This window comes from Diadema antillarum, unplaced genomic scaffold (genome assembly GCF_040938485.1).
Source record: "Diadema antillarum isolate AM-2024a unplaced genomic scaffold, OU_Dant_1.0 seq00000810_RagTag, whole genome shotgun sequence".
Classification (NCBI taxonomy): domain Eukaryota; kingdom Metazoa; phylum Echinodermata; class Echinoidea; order Diadematoida; family Diadematidae; genus Diadema; species Diadema antillarum.
The window spans coordinates 1823335-1847960 of record NW_027271690.1 but is presented as its reverse complement, the minus strand read 5'-3'; the positions used below and the strand labels follow the sequence as shown (position 1 = coordinate 1847960).

Here is a 24626-nt window from a genome sequence, read left to right as displayed (position 1 = left end):
TTTACCTTTCAATTGGCGACGTTTCCATGGTTACAGTCATTCACACCTCTTTCTTTTAGCGGACCGTGAAATGCAGTGGAATATGAAGCAATTATTATTGATATGCCCTGTTTATTTTTATATGCAATGATTACTTTCTTCCCCAATGAAGGGTCGCCTCAAATTCATGAAATTCTTCCGTCGAGATGTCTTCATCGCAACTGACTGACAAATTACCCTACATCGACGTACATCGACGTCGACGTTGATGTAGGTCAATTTGTCAATCAGTTGCAATGAAGGGTCGTCTGTTCAGTGGTGCGCGATTTTGGGCTAAAATGATCAAGGAAAAAAAAACAATGGATAAGAAGGAATATAATGATTCAAAATAATCTAACTTGATGTTTATTCAGAGCTGTTCCGTGCTCGTCTCCGTAAAACAAAAAGTTTTGTCATTTTGCAACTCTGCTGACTCGTCTGTAAAATAGGCCAGCTTTGATATATATATATAACTACGTTAAAATGCATGTATGTATGTTTCATTGGAAAACCTCTATAGGCAGCCTTTTCATTTACATTCCTTCCCAGGGCATTTTAGTGTAGATTGAGTCCTTTTTTGTTTGCGTTCGTTGTCAAACCATTTTTTTTCTGGTTGCAGATAACAAATATGGTTCTGATGGATATGAATAAGTACCGAACCAGTTCATAGCATGCTTTTCTATCTCCTACTTGCATTCTTTTTGCATCCTTTCGTCGCGCTCATGTCAGGTACGGCAAGGTGACATAGACGACCGGTCAACTGTAAAGTCTCGGATGTGATATATGAGGTTTGTGTGAAAAAGAGACAAATAAGAACAACAGCAATATCAACAACAACAGCAACAACAAAGCAGGGCGCCGAATAGTTGTGGATCGAAGCCCATCGTCTGCAAATATTTCACACACATGTCATGTAGGTCACATGCAAGGTGTATGGATGTAAGTCACTGTCTCGTGAGAGAAACTCTGCACGAAACCCCAGTCTGTGCACATCTCTGCTGCAGTTTGCAAACAGATTCAGGAAAAGCAAATTTACGCACTCGTCGTTACTTCTGAAACTACGGAAAGTATTTGAACAAGTTTGTATACATTTTCACTATTGGTGAACCAATGGACGTGTCCTCTTCAAAGGGACTGTTGATGAAACGATTGTCGGCTGCAAAATGATAAACACCACGTAATCAATGTTGACATCCACGTGATATGAAGATGATCATGATTGAAATTAGTATACGCAGTATGGTGACATGGTTGACGTCATCTTAATCTTAACTTGTGACTATTTCCACAAAGTCACTTGATTATAATAATAATAATAATAATAATAATAATAATAATAATAATAATAATAATAATGATAATAATAATAATAATAATACTAATAATAATAATAACAATAAAAATGATAATAATAACAATAATAATAATAATAATAATAATAATTGTTTTGGATATTAACTCCAAATTTTATTGTCCAAGAATGGAAATTCATTTTGCCCAATTGATCGTGGGCCCGGCAGCCACTGAGCAGCGCCAGATCGACGTTGCTCTTTAACATTTTCAACTGTTGAACGGCAAACAAGGTATAGCAGCAACTCCCATCTTTTAACGTCTTTTGGTATGACGCGGCCGGGGTTCGAACCCACGACCTCCCGATTGTGAGGGCAGCCGCTCTACTCACTGAGCCAACACATCGGTACATTATGTGTTTACACTCACCAGACTTCAAAATTATGCTGATTATCAAAGCCAAAACTGAGGTGTTGAGAAATTAAAAGCAAAAGCAGCAAGGAAATACATGGACATTAATCTTTATCAGTATAGTAGTTAAAGATTAAGAGGATACAACAATATAACGGAAAATGTCCTATTTTTGATGTGCAATACCTGCAATTACTTTGAAACAAGCCAAACTAAATGTTCAATGCTGTTAGCTGCTGTAGACTGTTGCCATAGTAACTGCAATAATTGTAATTAGTTGCAAGCATTAAAGGACCCCCGATTAGTAACATGAAAAATAATTATTCAGCACAACCTGTTCATATACACACACCCTTTTTGTAGCACCCCATATCCATAGAACACCCAACTTTCCCAACGTCATCACTACTGTCTGGTTAAAGATTATGCACCAATAACCCAATGCTTCTACTTGCTCGTATATTAAAATGATGATTACTACAGTGAATTACCCATGTAAAGAACACAACCTGCTGTGGATGGTTATCCCTATAGGTCTACCTCCTTAAACCAGAAGTTTGACACGATTTCCACAGTGACATTATTGAGAAATACGACGAGCAAATATTTCATTCAATCTTTTAAAGACCACCTTGATTGACGCTGTCAACTTTTTCCCTGCAGAAATTCTTGCGAAGTGTGAAATAATCTACAATGAGCAACATTTAAGCACGCAGGATATTCACCAAATCTTGGTGCAGCAGGTCAATGCAATATTTTGGGTCTTCTTCTGTGTGCGGGACAGGTTTGCTCGATCGCTATGTTGACCTCAGTGAACATTCAACAAGTTTGTATAATTGTCAGAATGAAACAGCTATACATCTGAATACAGAAAACAACAGTACTGCTTAAAAGGATCATGTAGTTTTGGTTGAGACCTTATTTCAGGTTTCAAACATTTTTTGTTGAGATAATGAGAAACCTCTCATGAAATATGAAAGAGCATGTAATTTCATGAGGAATTCCCCGTTTATTTGATGAAAATTGGTTTTGAAATGGCTGAGATATCCAAAACAGAGTGATTCTAATAGAGTGTGGGATCCATCTTTTATTACGATCGCTTTGTTTTACTTTGTTTTTTAGATGTTTCAATCATTCCAAATCAGATTTTCATGACATTAACTTTGAATTCCTCTTAAAATGATATGCTCTGTACTATTTCGAAAGTGTTTACTTGGTATTTCGCAAAAAGTTAAAAGCCCAATTCTCATCTCCACCAATACTGTACCATCCCTTTAAAGTCGGATTTTCTGCGATATCGTGTTATCATTTTGTTGTTGTTGTTGTTTTGAGGGGGCGTGGGGCTGACATGAATGATCCGGACGATTGTACTTAGTGGCGGTACAAAGCGCGTCGATGAGGACAAACAAACGAGATTTAACTAGTACACTTATGGTTCAAAAAAGGTCAAGTTCAGCTTTCGAAGAGGAATTGATTTAGTGCTTGACGTGAAGTGTACTTCCAGTAGCCAGGCGACTCTTCGAGGCCCGTGGTCCCTTGATCCCATAGACGATCTCCTCTCGGAGTACACTGCCTGTAGTTGAGTTGATGGCGATATTTTAGAATATATTGCTGTGGTAATACTTCACTAGATGACTAGGGAGGTATGAACTTTGATCGCATAACAATTCATGTTCTGTCTCCAATTTTGTATGCCTTAATGCACTCTGGACAACATTATACCCTGCGAGACAGTTGGGTATTGTGATGAGAAATGAAGAAAACATCACATTTTACTATAACAAGCTTGAAAGGACAAATAAATGATAGATGGATGGGTAAATATATAAGAGTTAAAGAGACGATCGAATTAATCGATTGACCAATATACCTGAGTACAGGGTATTTCAGCTTGCAGTTTATTTGTGTGTGTGTGTGTGTGTGTGTGTGTGTGTGTGTGTGTGTGTGTGCGTGTTTGTGTGCGAGACAAGAAGTTGCTTTTAAGCCGTCGATATTCTTATCTATACAATCTTTTATCATTGAGTGACATCAACTGTACACTCCAACATAATGAACCAGGGACTTCAATTTGACAATGGTGAAATTTGGTTGGATATTCCTATGTAGATGCTGCCTTCTGGAATAATCAAGCTCAGGCAACCTTGAGGGATGCACTCCGTCTCCGTGCCAACGAGGGCGTGGCGAAGAACGTGGTCTTCTTCCTGGGCGACGGGATGGACGTCACTACCACAACGGCCGCCCGCATCTACAAGGGTCAGCAGGACGGGAACCCCGGGGAAGAGACGATCCTTTCCTGGGATCAATTCCCTTACGTTGCTTTGTCAAAGGTGAGACTGGTATCACATCTTCCCGTTAGCCAGAATGCAATCTTTCTGCATCTGCGATTGAAAGTCAGTACACCTTTCTTTCGTCCTTAAATGGGTACCTGGCAACGCTAGGGTAATAATAATGGCAGGGCCCTCTGGTAGAGCAGTGGTAACGCTGAAGATCGAGGCTACCCTGGGTAAATAAGACCGCATTATATTATCATTATATTAAAAGGGAGACCAGGGGGTGTTTCCTACAGCTGTTCTTAAAGTTACGAACAACTTACGAGTGGTGAATTATTGAAATTCTGATAAGTATAGCACGTCACAACTGATCACCAGTCGCTCGGCGTATTTGTTCGTAACTTTTATAACAGCTTGATGAAACACCCCCAGGTCATTCAACGTCTGACTTGCGGAGCTCTCCATTTTTCGGATGATGCTAGTTATGCCGAAGATTCGTTATTCCGAAACACACACATTCTCCATACACGTTCGATAATATGAACAATGAAAAGGGATTTGTTATTCCAAAGGTTCGTCAATCAGAAAATGAAATAAGGTTAATTATTCCCAAGGTTTGCTAATCCGAAATGACAACAAGATGCATTAATGTACTAACGATCGATCCTTTCGAAATTACGAACATTATTTCGTTTTCGGATTAACGAAACTTTGGAATAACGAACCTTTTAATGTTTGGATTATAGCAAACCTTCAGAATAACGAACCTCACTTCATTTTCGGATAAACGAACATTCGAAATGACAAAGTTTCGGAATAACGAAATGTAACCTATTTTTCTACCTGCCATCGCAGCAGGATATGATTTAATCACCTGCTGCATTATTGTGTGAGTGTGTGTGTGTGTGTGTGTGTATGTGAGTGTGTTTTTTTTTCTCAATTTCCTTGAGAGATTGAGTTCATCATCTCTCTTTTGTCTTCCACAATGAAGTTCACATAAATCTCGTTATTTTGTCTCATTTTTCTTCCTCACATCTAATCCTCGAGACGTAGTGTAATTTACGATTACAACTCCCGTTTCTTCTATAAGCTTTCCTTTATGATGAGACCTATTCATGCAGCATGCATTGTTTTCTCCTTAACATCCCCCTTCTACCATTTACCCCACTATGATAATCACAATTAACAGTTAGATATGTAAGTTGTCCTTTGTATAGGACATGAATATGGTATAAGTTTGAAATTGATAATCGAAGGACTTTTTGAGTTAACCTCTGCACAATATATTTCGGGGGAAATAAATTCTAACAAGAACAACAACAACATCATCATCATCATCATCATCATCATCATCATCATCATCATCACCATTTACATCCGGGCATTCTATTTACACTGTTCTAGTTACTCTAAACATATACTGGGCGTAGTTAATGCGAAGTCGGGGGAAATAAATTCTAACAAGAACAACAACAACATCATCATCATCATCATCACCATCATCATCATCATCATCATCACCATTTACATCCGGGCATTTTATTTACACTGTTCTAGTTACTCTAAACATGTACTGGGCGTAGTTAATGCGAAGTCGGGTACAGGACAGCAGCATGTCTACAATTATTATTCATAAATCTGTTTGACATGGTCGTTTTCCTATCTCCCTTTTTCTTCAGTATAGTTTCTATGTACATTTTCGTTTCCATATCTCCTCCATCCATTTTCCAATAAGTCCAACTCACCATTCCTCACTTGCCCACATTGTCTTCAACCTATATATCGCGATGAATATTAAACACATATATAGTGATAGAACTCGGCCACTGCTGAATCGCTTTGTCGAGCAAGCACTATATATAGCATATCCAATAGCCCATACATCGAGAATGTTTCGGCAACAGCATATTGTACACTGGCAGACGAATGCCACTTTCTGACCACCCTCAAGCAATGACGAGCCATTCATCTTGTCAGGCCAATTTCATATACGTGTATTTGATTATTTGATACGTGTAATATATAGATGTACCATACGAGCATCATCAGGCCATATTGACGCAAAGGTGAAAACAAAAGCACAATATCATTCATGCAGTGTCACTAAATGCTACAACTAACGACACTTCGAAATACTATAGTTTCCACCACAGGCACTTGAGTTCTCTAATTCATGATATTACTTTGAACGTCTGCTGCCATAGTATAGTGATTCTGTCATGATTAAACACCTAGTATTGTAGCAACATTCATGCAAGAAGTCATATAGAGTAAATGTGCGGTTTGGCTGCATTAATGTACAACTATCTAAATCTACTATCTTCCTATATCTACAACTATCTACATCTACTATCTTACTATCTACATCAACTATCTTCCTATCTGCATTTAATTCAATATGATCAATACAACGGGCTCATGATTTCAATAAGAAATAGCCTCTCATTCTCAACATCAGTGATACATGAACGAGGACGGACCTATATGCACGGGTCTCATTTTATAAAGCTCTAGAGGAAAGCAATTCTTGCTTGAAGAAGATCTTCTTGTAGCAGCACTCATTTTTTTTTATTCCAAATAAATTCTTGTCATTGCCATGACACTTGCCATTGAAGCAATTAGGATTGCTATATAAACAGGATTCTCTGAAATGGAGCCTAGATATACTAGTAGATCTTTCTCAAACAGGATGAACTTCTATCACGAAAGCCAAGAATACATTTATGTGGGTACCCGTATCATTACTCCATGTTTCCTGTTTGTATTTTTCTCTATCAAGAGAGATGTTCAACCTTTTTTTCAAAGAACCCGTTTGTTAGCATTGCTTATACATTACATTCGGAACTGTATTCATTTTATATAAGTTTCAAGTTCTTTTTCCACCACTAGCCTATGTTAAACAAGATCCACTAATCACACAATAATGCCTGTCTTATCTGCGGAAGTGTAGAACTTGCGCAATTTTACGGAGTGGTTGCGTGATAGGCCTTGGTTTTTTTCCCTCTTGTTTTATAGTAATTTCCTCTTGTTTTATAGCAATTAAAATGTGTCTTCAGTGTTTATCATTCACGAAAGCTACTCTCACAGTACAGGCAATTATTCAACCCGCATGAAGTAAAAATGATTTAAGAGATAGTGTCATTTTGCAAAAGTGTTCGTTCCAGAGCAAGGTTAAGGATTGCAGTATTATAGAGGTCGTTAATAAACCGGGATCTCGCATCTCGCTGGGAGTGTGGCAGTGAATTTCACGGAGCGACTGCAAACACGATAGTAATGAATTAGTTGTTTTTAAGCAATCGATATCACCGAGGTACATTTCACTTTATTAGTGCTGGAGGAGAAACGTGCATGTAACAGGAAATACTCGTCACATTATTCCAATAACGATACGCGCTGTTTACGGGAAATATAGTATACTCAAGGAGCTATAGCTCCTTGGTATACTTTAACCGGCATGAATTACTGGCCTATATGATTTTACTCAGTTTTTTTCTTACAATGTGATAAAATTACAAGAGAAGGTGTAACAGGAAGTTCTCCATTGGTTTCACATTTCATATTAGTTTTCTACGAGAAAAAAAAATATATTGATGGATAGGAATAGGCCACCTCCCTGATAGGAATACACGTCATTATCATTTTTTATTAAAATCTCAATTCTTTAAAGTTCATTTGATTAATATTTCGAGGTTCTAAGTGGGTTTGATTTGTCCTTGTGCATCACAATCCAAATACATTATGGACTTGATGGACAACGAATGTTTGCTTAATGCCTCCACCTTATGGAATAATAATTTACCAAAGAATTTAAGACAAATTACCTATATCAATTGTAGATTCAAGTCGGCTTTGAAAATGCATTTTGCGCAGTGTAAACAACATATAGAGCTCGGCACCATCATTGTTATTGAAATTGTATGTTTTTGTATTATTTCCATATTTGTAGCACATAGAGACATAACAATGCACTATGTGTCATGCGCTATGTATAAGCACTGTCAACTATCTTATTATTATTATTATTATTATTATTATTATTATTATGATGATGATGATGATGATGATGATTATTATTATAAGTAGTAGTAGTAGAGTAAGAGTAGAAGTATAAATCAAATGGTGCTTGGGATTTACTCATCATCACGTCAATGTCGGAAGGATAGGCCTAGCAAAGACATCGTCATTTACATGAGGAGAAAACCGCTCGTTAAAAAGCAACGATTCTTTCACCAGCTGGAAACCCGTCACAGTATCATAATCACATATGTGATACATACGCTGTAGCCAGGACGTTTTTATTACTACATCTCAGCACAAAAGAGCAACAATGAAATGACCTTGGTCACTGTCCTCCACGCAGACGTACAATACTGACCAGCAAGTACCGGACTCGGCCGGAACAGCAACGGCCTTCTTCTGTGGCGTGAAGGCCAAAGCCGGGACCTTGGGCTTGGATGACAGTGCCGAGAGGGCTAATTGTTCTTCCACTGTGGGTGCGTCCGTAGACTCGCTTCTCGTACAAGCAAACCAAGCCGGTAGGTGTCAAGTGTGAATCAATGTGTTTTATTAGGTGATCCGAGTATCCTCTCGGATCACCTTCTGTATCTGTACGGATTCTTTCTTCTTCTTCTTCTTTCTTTATTTCTCCCCAAAAGTTGTGCAGAGGTTAGCTCAGAAAGTGCTATGCCTATCAAGTTCAAACTTACACCATGTATGTATCGTGTCCCAAAGACGGCAATCGAACTAAAATCAAAGTGATCAGTTGACCGTGACGTCACTATGACGTCATTATATGAAAACACATTCTCAATCATATCTCATTAATGGAATGGAGTTTTTCAATGAAATTTACGTCACATAAAGTTCAAATCAAACGCATTCTGCTCATATTCTCAAAATTTATCTATACCTTAAAACGTGCGCGTACGCGCGCGTTGAAATATTTGTATGCTCAAATCGAGCTCAAATTTTTTTTGCACACGTTTCAGACCATTTGGAGCATTTTTTGAAAAATTGAAAAAATCGGACGGACGCGTACGTGCGCGCGCATATGCGCACGCACAGCTCATATGCAATAGAAATTTCCAATTTTTTTCACATGGATCGGATGTCTGAAATGTCAAGGTGTATTTCTACCAAGTTTCAAGTCAATCCGACTCAATATGACGTCATACGGGCCCGTCAAAGTTGAAATTCCGCGCGCGCGTCAATGGCGATATACAGTGCAACTATGCCAAAAAACCGATGATTTTAAATCCGATTTTACTCGTCAGGATGAACGGTGACCCCCCATTTTCTTTACATATTTTGAAAGCTGATGAGTTGTACATATCATTTCATGGGCTGGCTATGCTGACAAAATGATTAAAAGATATCAAATTTCTTCATAAAGTAAAAAAAGTAAATTGTCTAAATGACGTCATCAAATTTCAAATTCACTCGAGCGTATCTCACTTTAATTTCGCCAATTTTCACCCAAATTTCAGTATGTTGTAGCTTATGAAATGTTCTTTCATTAATGTAAAAACAACATTTTGATTGGATAACGTCATCACCTCGTAAAAATGGATTGAAAGTATCCTTGTAAAATTTGACCAGTTTACGTGTTATCTCTACGGGAGAGCAGTTTTTCTGGCAGTGAAAATTGACATGACTATCTTTTTCGAGCACTAGCTCACTTATGCTTCGGTGAATTCTTCCCAGATTTTAGTATGTTGTAGCTGAGACTTTGGGCTATCGTAAGTGTGCCCTCCATTTTTCCATACGACGTCGGCATCACGTCGAAAAACTTGGTTGAAAAATGGCACGTGGCTTCGATGTAACGTCATTTTGCTTAATACACAGGGCCTATGGAGCATGAAATAGGTCATTGCATAGCGCATCCGACTCGTAATCCTAAGGTCCCTGGTTCGAGGCTCACCCCTGCCAATATTTTTTTTTTTAATTTTATAAACACTTTTTTTTCTTCTTTTTCTTTAGTTAGTCTTAATCTCCTTTCCTAACTTTATCTTTTTCTGATTTTTTCATGCTTCTCCTTCAAATTTCTATAACAATAACATGTTTTCTTTATTTTTCTTTCTTTCTACTACTTTCTGTGCAATAGACGAACAACAACAATGACTATTAATCCCATATTTTGCACATGTTTTGTTCATGTCACGTACATTATTTCATAAGATAACAATTACTTGATCGGACACCATCTTGGGTATGTAAATTAGGGTCAAAGGTCATAAATGTTTCATCCTGTATCTTGGTGAATACACGTCCTATCTCTCCCATATTTTGCACACGCAAAGACCATGTTATAAGAATCATTTCACAAAATAATCACTTTTTGCTCAGATGCCATCTTGTCTGTGCAAATTGGGGTCAAAGGTCATATGTACTTCTTTCTTCATCTTCGTTATGACGTGTTATCTCTATGGGAGGGAATTTTTTTAAATGTGACAATTCACATGATTGTCTTTATCGAGCACTAGCTCACTTACCCTTCAGTGAATTTCTCCCAGATTTTAATATGTTGTAGCTGAGACTTTACGCTATCGAGAATGAGCCTTCGATTTTTCATACAATGTCGGGATCATGTTAAAAACTTGGTTGAAATTAAAGCTTATCTTCGATGTATTGAGATATTTCTTTCTTTGTGCAACTTTCTTTGCAATAACTCAAGAAAAACAGCCCCTACCACCTCCATGTTTTGCACCTGTTTAGTTCATGTCACGTACATTATTTCATAAAATTACAACTACTTGATCGGACACCATCGTGGGTATGTAAAATAGGGTCAAAGGTCATAAATGTTTCATCTTGTATCTTGGTGAATACATGTCCTATCTTTCCCATATTTTGCACACGCAAAGACCATATTGTGAGAATCATTTCACAAATTAACCACTTTTTCCTCAGATGTCATCTTGGGAGTGTAAAGGTGGGTCAAAGGTCATATGTATTTGTTGCTGTATCTTCGTTATCTAGTGTATACAGAATTAGTACCAAAGATGGCAGACATGACTCCCTTTTCTAAATGAGAATCCAAACATGACACGGCCAATGTCTCTAAACACAGATGAAACCTGTATGGTCATGCCTATTGCGATCATGATTCGAATCATTGATTAAAAAAAAATCGGATCACCTTAATTTGTCAGTAATGACAAATTACAATCTCTAGTTGTTATTTACATTTTTTGTTCCATAATCTATGCTCATAATTATTGTGTAATTTGTATTGTTTGTAATCAAGAAAATCAATAAAACATACAAATACAAAAAAAAGTTTGAATCAATGTGAGTATATGAGCTATTTGTAAATAATGATCGTGATGAAAATGATGATCCTAATGATGGTGATGATGATAACGATAATGACGATAATGATATTAATGATTCATAGTTTACATCCTAGATCAAGGATATTGAAGTGCAGGTAATAGACGGGATAGATAGAGTAATGTCTGAAAACAACGCCGTAATTGCATCATTCAAGTAAGATTTAAAAAACATTGTAACCACGGAATAATCTCTCCCTCTTTTACCCTCTCTCCTATCACCTTTGCACCACGGAGACAAAGTCATTGTTAGCTTATACATCCTTTGCACCAAATTTAAGGTAATTAGCCGAAATACATAAATTTAAACTGAAAACTAACTTCGACGACGTATTTTGTGCCCTACTCTATTTTTTACAATTGTTTTACCGTCTTGTTTCTCCACGTGAAAACGAAAGTTCTGAAGTGGTGTATAGGCCTGCTAACACGCCAGGGCCTCGTCTTATCAAAAGATAAAATCGATTTTAAATTTCCTTACCACACAGGCTGCCATAAACTTACAGTGGAAATCAACTTTATAATCAATTTCAACTCTTCATAAAACGGGGCCATAAGTATGAAAATGATGTGATTACTTAATAGACTGCAATGATGGCATCACTAATTGGCATGGAGTCATTTTCCCCCTATACGATTCAGCTCACCGTGTTTCTTCATTGCGCTCCAGACGATTTGTGCGCTCAGCGAATGGGGTATTAGCCATTTTAGAAAAATTCTCCCTGATTTTGCTTATTCCCCAGAATTTCCGAAGGATTACGAGACTCATAACCCTATACTGCTTATAACACTAACAGCAAATAGTAATCATTATCATATACATGATATGATATTTCTAAAGGGAGGCTTTGGAGTTGGTATTACCATTATCGACCAAAAAGAATGACTTTCGGTTTATTGTGTGATACAAACCAATGAGAGAGTTTGGGGGGAATTATATCTCTAGCTCCATTTGTGGTTGAGACGGGAAAAGAAGAATTCCATTACATTTTCTCAATGCTTTATTAACTGATTTCTATATTTCGTCACTCGAAATTCGATAAAGTTATCATAGGGCCTACCCATGGGTTGGCGTCTCATCTAAAACACGGGATACCGTAACGGACAAAAGGAATATCAGTTCAAAAGCTATTAATTATAAGCACCTCAGGTACCCATGACAAGCTAAAGTACGTTTTGTAAATGTTCGTCACGTAAGAACCATTCACGGGTGATTTTCACCGTGTGAAAGAACAAGAGACACAATTGACCTTTTATAATGTCATCCGATAACCCCGATTGATTAATTGTTTTGTGAATGAAAGGTTACCCCCCCCCCCCCCCCCCCCCCCCCATACCACCACCACCACCCACATTCAGAGTTCGCATGCAGGAAGAGCTCTGTGATTACAATAGACAAAAGTACTGAACCCCTGATTTGTGTCCTGTGGTTTATCTTAATTATTTAACGAGTGAGAAGATGCTTAAAGACACGAATGAACAGAATATTAACGATGAAGCTTGTTAACCTGGGTCTCCTCTCAAATGGCTAACACGTGGAAGCGGAGGTTGTTTTACCGCCCATTGTTTTCGCTTCGTGGTCACAACATTCGACGATTTGCTAACATTATTTTTCTTCCGGGCAGGCAAAGCTACAGGAGTGATTAGCACCGCTCGCGTGACGCACGCAACGCCCGGCGCCCTGTACGCTCACTCACCGGAGAGGAACTGGGAAACTGACGTCGACATTCCCGCTGAAGAAGCAGCGGATGGATGCATTGACATCTCTCGGCAGCTGGTGGAACAAAATAACTTTATCAATGTAAGCCATGTCTCGCGTTACACCTAATGACGATATTAAACAACAACAACAACAACAACAACAACAACAACAACAACAACAACAACAACGACAACAACAACAACAACATATTCCTGCATAATTTTTATTATTTTTTCATCTTTAGAGGAAGAGCTATTCAATTACATGTATTGCTATACCTCCACCAAGGAAGATATATGTTTTTGTCAGTTTGGTTTGTTGCTTGTTTATTTGTCTGTTTGCAAAATAACAGAAAAAGTTGTGAATAATATATTTGTATAAAATTTACAGGAAAAGTTGATAATAAAACAATAAACAGATAGTTGATTTTTATGAAGTTTTGAAGTTTTTTTTTTTATTTTGGTAAATATAGGATCAATGAAGAGTTCAAGCAGCGCGTTTTTGAGGTTTGCATACGCGCACCATCGGAGAAATGCATGCATGCTTTGCTCGAGGCGTCACGCAGCATACAAGAAGCTAATGAGGTAAACTTCTTTATCATTGGGAAATTGGGCGATGTTCAGCATGTGCTTATGGGTAAAAATGAGCTGTTTGGCGGAGATCTGCGTTCTCCGAGTGCTTTTCTCTAGTTCTCAATGTTGTCACAATTAAATGATGTTCATAGCGATAACATTGCATTTGGAGAGTTTGCCTTCATCATCCCATGGAAGATGACAACATACATTTGATGGAGAAAAAACTTTTTTGGATTTTAAAACTGAAACAGGATAAGCAAAAAGTCGAGCGGGACTGAAATTCAGTTGTGGCATTTTATCATGACAGAGGAAACGATTAGGGAACTTTCGTTACTGTAACAAAGTGACTAATTTAACTGAAAGTGCTAAATACTAATTGATAGTATTAGATTAAAGTTGTTAATCAGGTGCACAAATAATGTCAATCAGTAAACGTCGGAAAGAGATTAAAGCTGTTGGAAACTATAAAAGCGTAATTACACGCACAGACACAAAGACAACAGTTTAAAAAAATGAAAAATGTATACTTGAATAGAGTAAAATGGCACAAACGCAACAGCAAAAGTTTTACAAAAATTGACCATAGAATTAGAAAGTGTGGAAGTTTTTAGAGTCAGCATTTTCATAAACAATGAACAATACGAAAATGAGGGATATAGGTTGGTGCCACACAATACTAGCAAGGGCACGATAGCAAGGATAAATGATGGAAAAAAGAAAACGCTTTGTGTGGAGGTCATTGGAGACACAATGACGTAACAACAGGCTAATTTGCTTATTCTGACTCGTAAAAACACTTGAATTTTGACATTCCTTCATTTTCTTTTCCCCAGCATTCAGTTGTCTTCTATCTATTATAGTTCCACAGGCGAATTCAGAATGACTTAATCCCACCAGGGAGGTGACCACCTCCCTGATCCCACACCCTCAACACACATACTCCATTCTGTCTGTACATGTTTAACCGTTCCCCGTTCCTAGGTGATTCTCGGAGGGGGTCGCCGTAACTTCCTGCCGAACACAACGCTCGACCCAGAGTACGGACACTTGAATCAAACTGGACGACGCGAGGATAATCGTGATCTCATTGAACGCTGGCTGGCTGACAAGGGGGCGTCAGCGCGATATGTGTGGAACCAGACAGCATTTAATGAGGTGGACATCTCTACACCATATTTACTTGGTGAGATTCAGTATCGGACCAGTACACAGATTCTCGATTTTTGTTTTTCCTGTGTACTTTTTCACCCCTTTAGATTATACTTCAATTTGGATGTGAAATGAAGGAAAGACTGGTGTTTATCAGTGTAGAGTGTAAAAACAACCCTCACACTTCACCCGATAATTTCAGATCCTCTGTTTTAAGTTTCTACTTATGTTTTTTTTTTTGATAGTGCAGATGACATTACGCATTTATAGCAAGCAAATTAGTAACTATTGATGGTTGTACACCTGTCAGGACATAACATAACCTATGATATTCACACTGTACAGCGGAAAAGTTTTGCCCCAAAGGTTTCAACGGCAATAATCACCAGGTCGGTGACGTGCAGCATTGGAATGTTTGTCGAGAGATTTCACCATTTCCATTTGTGTGCTTTCCTCCTTACTCGTTTGGACTACGAGGTGCCTTGATATCAACGACAGGTCTTATAGGACGTAGGTCATTACCGCTTGGCAATGAAATGCGAAACCGGCTTCCAAATGCACGAACTAAACCAACATTTGCCAACCGAGTAGATCCGTAAGCTTTTAATCAAATCTTATGAAGAAGTTGATTGATTATCCACTGCCCGCTTAGATGTTGCCCACATCTTCCTTAAGCTTTCGCTGTTTGATGTGTCATTGAGCTTGGGAAGGGTATTACGAGAAGGATAAACTTCGAGGGAAAGTGTTTGTCTACGAAATGTATTCAAATTCGTTAGACTGCCATTGACTGCTGAACTTCTTTCGAACAATATAACACACAATGTACTAACTTTTTGGCACCCATTTTAGCTTTAATGTCTGGAATAGTTCTTGGTTATTCTTGCCATTATGTTTAGGAACAACAATTTATAAAAACGAAAGCGTGTGTCGCCTTGAATGATATCATTTAGCTACACCCCGAAGCTTGAAACAAAAATTAATGTTTATAGGCCCTTAAATGTAGCACAAAATTAATCTGACGCAATCTATTCATTTATGTCATCCCGGCTTTTTGATTATCCTCCTCTTGCATCTGTCATGACTGTTTTCCCTTCTTTGTCTACTCAATGATCCACTCTGGGCTCTTCCTTCTCTTCGGCGAACTAAAATTCTTCTTCCACGATGTTCAACCTCCAAACGATTAGGTCTCTTCGAGCCAAGTCATATGCAGTACGAAACCCAGCGACTGAACGACACCGCTGGGGAGCCCTCTATAGCTGAAATGACTGAAAAGGCGATCACAATGCTGCGACAAGACAGCGACGGATTCTTCTTGATGGTTGAGAGTAAGTTTTGTTTTAACATGACTCACTTCAGGCCAGAATTCAAGTTAATTCTACGTTTTCTATGTAAAGTAACCATCACGATACAATACAACAATACTCCACTTTCGTCTGTGTATACGTACAGAATACACATAGGACTACAAACAAACTTAGAATTACTGTGACTCAAAATGAAGGGAAAAGAACCGACAACCGACGGGCCCCACTTTTTTATTGTTGCTGCACAGTACATATGACTACATAGGATGTAACCACTTTTCCCCCTCCCCTTTTTTTTTACCCTGGAAGTGGCACCAGAAAAAAAAACAAGGCAAGTGCCAAAATGTGTCTTGCCTATTCGGGCACAAGAAATTAATGTTCTTCTAACTCCCGAAAGTTCATTGACCCCGCCTTTGACCTTTCACCTTTTGATGACCTTCAACTCCCCAAGGGACATTTTACTAGCAAGTTTGGGCCCTAAAAGTTCGTTAACCCCTCTCTGTGACCTTTGACCTTGTGTTGAACTTCGACTCCCCAAGGGACATCTACCATCCAAGTTTGGTCACAAACGGACGTATACATTAAGAGTTATGAGCCATAATCGAAACGCGCCGTAAAAACTTACGGACGACGGACGGACGGACGACGGACGACGGACGGACAGACGCCGCAGGCGATCCCTTTGTCTCCCCTCACCTCCGGTGGGCTCGACAAAAATGGAATGTGGATAAGCTATTTGGTTTATGTCAGCCGATGAAACCTTGAAAATGGAGCACGAGGAAGGCTGGTTGATGAAACCCGAAAGTGGCACGAAATACATGTACTACCCCCCCCCCCCCTACTTTTAAAAAGGTGGCGCCGTTCGTGTTCTTGATAGTGGGAGGAGAAGTGAAGTGCTTTGGGTTTTACAAAAGAGTGCACCTTGCTGAAACAACCGTGCTAAGTGTTACAAACAGGCAAAGACGTTTTTGATTGACATAGAGTCGAATAGAGAAATCAGGACGAGGTACAGTCAAACCTGTCTATAGCGGTCATCCATGGGAGATTACAAGAGTGGCCGCTATCGACAGGTTATCATACATTTTGTTGTAGGTCCAAGGTGACATGTACAAGTGTATGTGTGGAGTGGCTTTTAAAATCTACCGCCATGACAGTGCGATACAAAATTGGTGGCAACGCGCTGGCTGCGTTAGACAGGTGGCCGCTGTGGACAGGGTCTTTAACGTGACTTTTCTCTCTGGGGATTCCCGAATGTATCATTGCAGGTGGGCGAATCGACCACGCCCACCACGAAGGAATCGCCAAAGGAGCCATGGTCGACACCATCGCATTCCACGAGGCCGTGGCAAAGGCCCTGGAGCTGACCAGTCGAGAGGACACCCTGGTCATCGTCACGGCTGACCACGGACACGTCATGACAATAGGGGGATACCCTAGCCGCGGAAATCCCATTTTAGGTATATTAACCCATCTAGTCGCGAAATTCACAAGTCTGTGATTTAAAGAAGGGTATTATATTGTATGAATACTACTTATATTGTATAAATACTACATGTGTATATTGTTTGTGTTTCATAGGGAAGGATTTGAAATTCGCTTTCATTTGAGCCTTAGCTGTTCTATAACATTTCTTTGTTTCTTTTACGGCTTTTCGAAAGCCTCGTAATTTCTAGATTCATGACTGTTTTTCAATTTGGCAATTCATCTAAGAAGACATCTTTATGTATCTTTCTACACAAAATGTATCTGTTTTGGTGCAGGTTTCATGAATCTAACCAGTTACACGAAATAAAATCTTTCTGACAATATGCAGTGGAATGAATAACTGCCAATTAAATGATGCTCATGAGCATTCCAAGACTTCCGAGACTATTCCAAGACTTAATTGGTTAATATATGTTGGTAAAGAGTATAGAAAACAAGCCATCCTCCTTCATTTCATCTCCGAAATAATAATAACAATAATAATAATGATGATGATAACAATAATAATAATAATGATAGTGGTAATGATGATGGTGATAATGATAATAATAATAATAATAATGATAATAATAATAATAATAATAATAATAAATATAAAACAGTTTTCTTTCACGTGCTGATAACGCCACCATGATGAGCTTGTCTGTTTACCGATGAGGTTATTCTATCATTTCAAGTCCAATGCCATTTACGAGTGAATCATGCTGAAATCACTATTATCAATAAAAGCTGTTGTATGCAATCTAAATGAAGAAGGTAGACAATAATTGTGGATAATAATTGATCAACTTTGTTCACTTCAGGTTACGATGACAACAACAATGGATCCGACAGCCTTCCTTACCTGACTTTGTCTTATGCCAACGGACCAGGCGGTATTATCCTCGCGGAGAGCTACAATAGGACTGGTCTGAGACCAAATCACTTGGAATCCGACTATGGTGAGAATAGAAAGTGGATCTTAATTCCTTGGTTAACTGCACTTTTGTAAAAATGCCCAAACATTTTAATGTGGTCCCTGCATGGAATTCAAAGTTTGGTTTAGTTAATGTCATTGTGCATCACCTACTCATCATAAGGGCTTTTTACACTTGTAAATTTTTGCTTAGTCCCGTACCAACGGTGGGGCTAAGGGGGGGGGGGGGACCTTAGCCCCACCTTGGTACGGGACTATCCTTAACCCACTTTCTGTTTACACTCGTTTTTGCCAAAGTGGGCTAGCCCCACCGATAGTCCGGTACTATCTGGCCCTGCAAAATAGCAGGGTTAGCACCGCAATTGCGGTGCCAAGCAAGTAAGTGTAAACAGAACGAAAAAATAATCCGGGGCTAGGCGACGGAGACGAAGTCCGACCCCCACTGACCAATCAGAAACGAGGTAATCAAGTGCTGCCGGTGCGTGTGTGTACGTGTACAGTGCACAGCGTAATCATGAATATTCATGTGGTTTGGAAAGTCCGGGGCTAAGAAATACGAGTGTAAAAAGGTCAGTTTTCTCCTTAGCCCCGGACAAGAGATAGTACGGGACTAATTGGCCAGTGTAAAAAGCTGAAAAAATTGGTACGGGACTAACGATAGTCCTGGGTCAGAGAAAGTCTGGGGTTAAGAAACACAAGTGTAAAAAGGGCTATAGATAACAGCGAGAGTATCGCCAAGTAGCAAACGATGTTCTGGGTTATGTTTTAGAGGAGAACAGATATTCCGTTATTTCAATAACAATATATTTCGGAGTTCGTGCCAGCCAGAGAAAGCTCAAAGAGACGTCGTAACTCAGAAGAATATGGACGTAAATAGTGTCTGGAAGCGTGCACGTCACAAGTTCGACATCATACAGCCCATTTGGTCGACACTATGCAAATAAGGCCCATGAGTCCGCCAGTAGGCAAACAAGGCCCACTAGTTCGACACTGAGCAAAAAGGCCAATGAGACCGACGATCAAGCCCCGTGACATAATGTCAGTCTCGTGGGCCTCTCTTGCGTAGTGTCGAACTCGTTCATGGGCCTTTTGCCTAATGTCGGATTCATGGGCCTCTTTTGCCTAATGTCGGAGTCGTCGACCTTGTTTGTCCACGATCACGGGGCTTGATCGTCGGTCTCATTGGCCTTTTTGCTCAGTGTCGAACTAGTGGGCTTTGTTTGCCTACTGTCGGACTCATGGGCCTCTTTTGCCTAGTGTCGGAGTCGTGGACCTTGTTTGTCTCCTGTTGAACTCATAGTCCTTATTTGCCTAGTGTCGAGCTCATGGACTGGATGTCTCGTGGGCTGTATGACTCATGGACTTGGATGACCCCGTCTGAAATTAACAGGCTTACATTATAATGGGAAATGTTTCTTGACACGGTTAATCCTGTTTACCTTATTGTTTGACGCTACAAAGGAATATTCACAATTGATTCCTAACAGACAATTCCACAAAACGATGATTCTCCCTTTTTGTACGATTTATCAATGATGTGGTGAGTAAGAAAATGAAGGATTTGAAGAAAACAGAAGCAAAGTGGGAGAAGAAAAAGCAGAATCTTGCAGGGAAAGGGGAGGTGGCGAAACGGATGATAATGATGATTTGAGAATGGGGTGGGGATTATAATCGATCCTTACAATAAACGCTCCCTAAGCTCATTAGTAGTGATCGCTGTATATACTATTCTGTCGACAGAGGCTGATGGGTTCAAACAGGACGCCACCATACCGGCAGACTACGAGACACATGGCGGAACTGACGTCGCCATCTACGCGAACGGACCGTGGGCGCACCTTTTCCACGGAGTGCACGAGCAGAACTACATTCCGCACGTGGTGCGCTACGCTGCGTGCTACGACGACAGCCTCGACAACGTTTGCAACAGTCCAACAGCAACACCAGATCCCTGCGTCGGTAATGATTCGTCGCGTGTGCAGAAATCGGCATCGGCAGTTCTTTGCCATGTGGCAGCGCTATTACTCCTTCTCGCTGCAGTATGGTCATAAATCATGATTTCAGGTGGATGATCAACAAATGAAGAGTTTAATTGCAAAACGAGTTAACTTCCTTCTTATTGATTTTAGGTACTTTCTGTCAAAGCTTCCAAAAATCAGAAAAAGTGATAAGAAAATATGGGATTTTTTTTCAGTCGTATAACTTTGAGAATAGAATGCTTGTTAAAAGGTGAATGGTATTAGTATTATCACTGTAAATATTTCATTCTGCTCCCTCTGGTGATAAACTTTTCTAAACTGTTTAAAATGGTACTTAACTCGTTTTGCGAACAAACTCTTCACGTGGTGTTATAGCTTTATTCAGCTGCTGCGTATTCGTCAATAAGAGCAAGTAATCAAAGGAATTCTAAAATGAATATCGACAGCTGAAATGTACACATATTAAAAATGAATATTGAATAGAGAACAGTCTGATTTTCCAAGAATGCTATCAGTTTTGTTTCTGAGGCTGACGAAAGCTTTTAGATGTGAATAAGTGTAATCCCCACACGGAAATACTATTGACGAGGCTGTCTTGAGGCTAAGAATTGTAAATTGTTCTGTCACGTGGAGCCTTATCTCCATGAGTTATAACGCATATCCAGTGTATAGGAAATTTTCTTAGAATATGATTGGTTAAACTGTTATGGATGTTGAATTTGCAGATACGTTTTTAAATAAAAACAACCCTTGGTCGTCCTAAATTTTGTTTTCTTGATTTAGACATGATGGATCGTCAACTTTTAAAGTGTGCAATGGTGCATTGAAATATCATTGCAATGACTATAGTATTAATACTCATTATGGTCCTTTATGCTGCATAAAATTTTTCTTAGTGAAATGGCAATAGCCTATTGGTGAAATTGTTTCCTTTTTAATCGAAAATTATAGAATCGTCGATCGTAGAATGATTTGTTAATTCGCTGAAGTACGTTTTTTAAAGCCAAAAACTATTGTATATCCCGCCAATATTAGTACTATTAGTATACAGAATGTGAGGTCGTGTGTGTTTGTGTGTATGTATGTTTGTGTCAGATGTAGGATTGCACATTTAGGGGTGTTGATTATACATATTATATATGTTTATAGTGTGTAAAGCTATTAATGATGGATACAATTATGTAAATTTGTCATCATTGAGATATCCGCAGGAGCGGTGAATATATAGTTCAGTTCGATATTATTTCTGCATTTTTTCAAGGAAATCCTACATTGAAAAATGCCAACACGTGTATCTGACAACAGAATAGGAAAAAAAACCCAATATTACATTCATAGTATCATAATCACAATCTTTAAAGTATAAACATAACAGTGAGATCGAAGGAATCGAGGATTCACTTGTTTCAGAATAAAGAGAAAGAAAAAAAATGTGCAGGAGCCTGCCATCTTTAAGCACATGCTTGATAGTGATGGCAGCCTCAGAATCTCAAAAAGGAAATAAGAAACACAATACATATACAAAATGGGCAAAATCCCATTTAGTACCTGTATATAGGATATTTCACCATCCATTTAGTACCTGTATAATTTCACTACTGTTGCTATACGGCGGCAGAGTATAGGACATAGCATGAGATTTAATTTAGACCACTTTAATAACTTTTATAAAAACAAACAAACAGCTGCTCTATTGTGATTTGTTAAGCTTGCGTTTACTGGGAAAATTGTCTGAAAATGATGATGATGATGATGATAATAATAATAATAATAATGATAATGATAATAATAATAATGGTAATAATAATAATAATAATAATAATAATGATGATGATGATAATCCTGGCATAACAGGATGGAATATATTCAATGACGCAATCACGTGTAAGTCTTGTACAAACTTTGAAGTTTATACATGATACAAGGAGATTTTCGTAAACTTGGTGTTCTTATTTTTTATCGACCGCCCGTCAAAGACTGCACATGCGATGCGCAATCTATCTTATCTTCATTTTTAAAATGTTCTTCTCACGAGGTGTAATCAATAAAAGTGATTTGTTCCTAATCTATTCGTCTCATGTTGATCTGTTGAATTCTCATTACTACGGCAGTTGTCATTTTCATTCATCCGAAGTCTCATTGCTCCACAGTGCTAGGAACAGGAGGGGGAGTGGGCTCGGGTGTGCTGGAGTGCTTCATAGGCCTTTACCCCCCCCCCCCCCCCCACCCCATACACACATACACACACCATTTTCATTGATCTTTATTCACACACAACACACGCACACCTTTGGCTCTTAAACGACGAAGAACCCCCCCCCCCAAAAAAAAAAAAAAAAAAAAAAAAGTCCGTCCACACACACACGCACTGAAAATGTTACGCCTAGTCCAGCGGCTAAAGATAATATAAAGTTTTTGTACCTCAAAAGTTTCCCTGAGTTTACTTGTCTTAGTTTGTGTTTCAGGTTAAAGTACCTTTCATATAACTAACACCGTGAGAATTACTCGCCCCAAAGTGCTCTCATGTCCTAGTAATCATGCAATAATGGTTTCGTATCAAAGCAGAGCGGGCTCTGAAAAATTCGAACGAGCCGTTAGTTTGACTCGACGCGGTACCGCGACAATCAATATACACGTATTGTACGAAACCATTATTGCATAATTACAAAGACATGAGAGCACTTTGGGGCGAGTAAGTCTCACAGTGTTAGTTATATGAAAGGTACTTTAACCTGAAACACAAACTAAGACAAGGAAACTCAGGGAAACTTTTGAGGAACCAAAACTTTATAATCTTTAATGTACCAAATACCGTGTAGTAGGTCGTACATGACCTGACCAAAAGTTGTTAAGTACAAGGTTTTTGTTGCTTGGCTACCACCTTGGTAACGTTAGGCAATTTTTTTTTTTTTTATAGCCTAACATTAACAAATCATCTATTCAACATTATGTTGCTAATTTTAATCCACTGGAGCCTGAAAACACGGATAATACGACTTTTCAAGGTATCAATGGATTACGACATCAGTTTATATTTTGATATAATGCACGTGTCTTTCATGGCATAGCAGCATAATAAGCTGATATGCATAGTCAATAGTTCAGTCGATGGTACCATATACCGTGTATGACCCGGATAAATGTGTTGAAGTACAAAGGTTGCAGGGGTATTTAGGTTATTAAGCTTAGCTGCCCCCTTGACGATCAATTATCTTAATTTCACAGGCTAATTAACAAAATCAACTTATTAGCATGTATTCATTTATTCATTCATTTGTTTTTTATTTATCTATCTATTTGTTTATTTATCTATATATTTATTTATTTATCTATTTATTCATTTATTTATTCATTTATTTATTCATCTATTTATTCATTCATTCATTTTTCCATTTCGAGCAAAAACATGTCAATATTTTACAGAAATTGGAAGCATAAATTACATCACAATGTATAGTAAAAGAAACGTATAAGTTTGCAGAGTATTGAAAGTTCACAGAAACGCTGGAAATGGGGAGGATGGGGAGGAATGCTAAACAGCAGTGCTCGTCACCGTGCATTTCCCACACGTACAACAAATCATAGTAATTATTGCTATACTGTAATACATAAGGAGCGAAATTACGAAACAAACTAAGACATGGAACCGTAACTAATCCGAAAAAAAACCCACCCTGGACATATCTCTCTACAGTACACTATATAGAAAGCAGCTGTCTTGCAGTAAGAGAGAAGGAAGAGAGATAGATAGAGAGAGAGAGAGAGAGAGAGAGAGAGAGAGAGAGAGGGAGAGAGGAAAAAAACTAATTACGTGTCGTGAAGATAAAAAGGTAGAGGACTATAACAAAACGAGTGTTAATGGATGGTTGGAACATAATACGTTGATGAGATTAATGCAGAGAGCCTGAAAACGAGGGTGACACTACCCTTTCAAAGGTTTCTATGACGAGGAATCCATTTATGACACTAACTTCTACTCATTTAGTCATTATAATTATTGTCTTGAAAAGCACAATTAGCATGCATAATGAATTCATTTTCACAAATTGACGGTGCCATAAACATGTACGATGTACATGGTCTGACCATTATAACGGTTTTTGTGGATTTGCGTTCTAGATGGGTACCACTGATGCCATCTTGGCAACCTATAGGCAATTTCATAGCATAATTGACTATGAGCACAATAAACATTATCA

The 24626-nt window shown here is 38.6% G+C and overlaps 1 protein-coding gene across 1 annotated transcript in view; it reads left to right on the top strand.

Moving 5' to 3' along the window:
- The window catches only part of LOC139739662 (alkaline phosphatase-like), a 29284-nt gene extending 7434 nt beyond the window's left edge, over positions 1-21850 (top strand). The window contains exons 2-9 of the mRNA XM_071650275.1: positions 3826-4046; positions 8350-8524; positions 12943-13118; positions 14576-14777; positions 15928-16068; positions 17313-17504; positions 18336-18473; positions 20189-21850. Coding sequence (XP_071506376.1) covers positions 3826-4046; positions 8350-8524; positions 12943-13118; positions 14576-14777; positions 15928-16068; positions 17313-17504; positions 18336-18473; positions 20189-20499 — 1556 coding nt within the window. The 3' untranslated portion in view covers positions 20500-21850. The remainder of the gene's footprint in view (positions 1-3825; positions 4047-8349; positions 8525-12942; positions 13119-14575; positions 14778-15927; positions 16069-17312; positions 17505-18335; positions 18474-20188) is intronic.
- The last annotated feature ends 2776 nt before the right edge of the window (positions 21851-24626 follow it).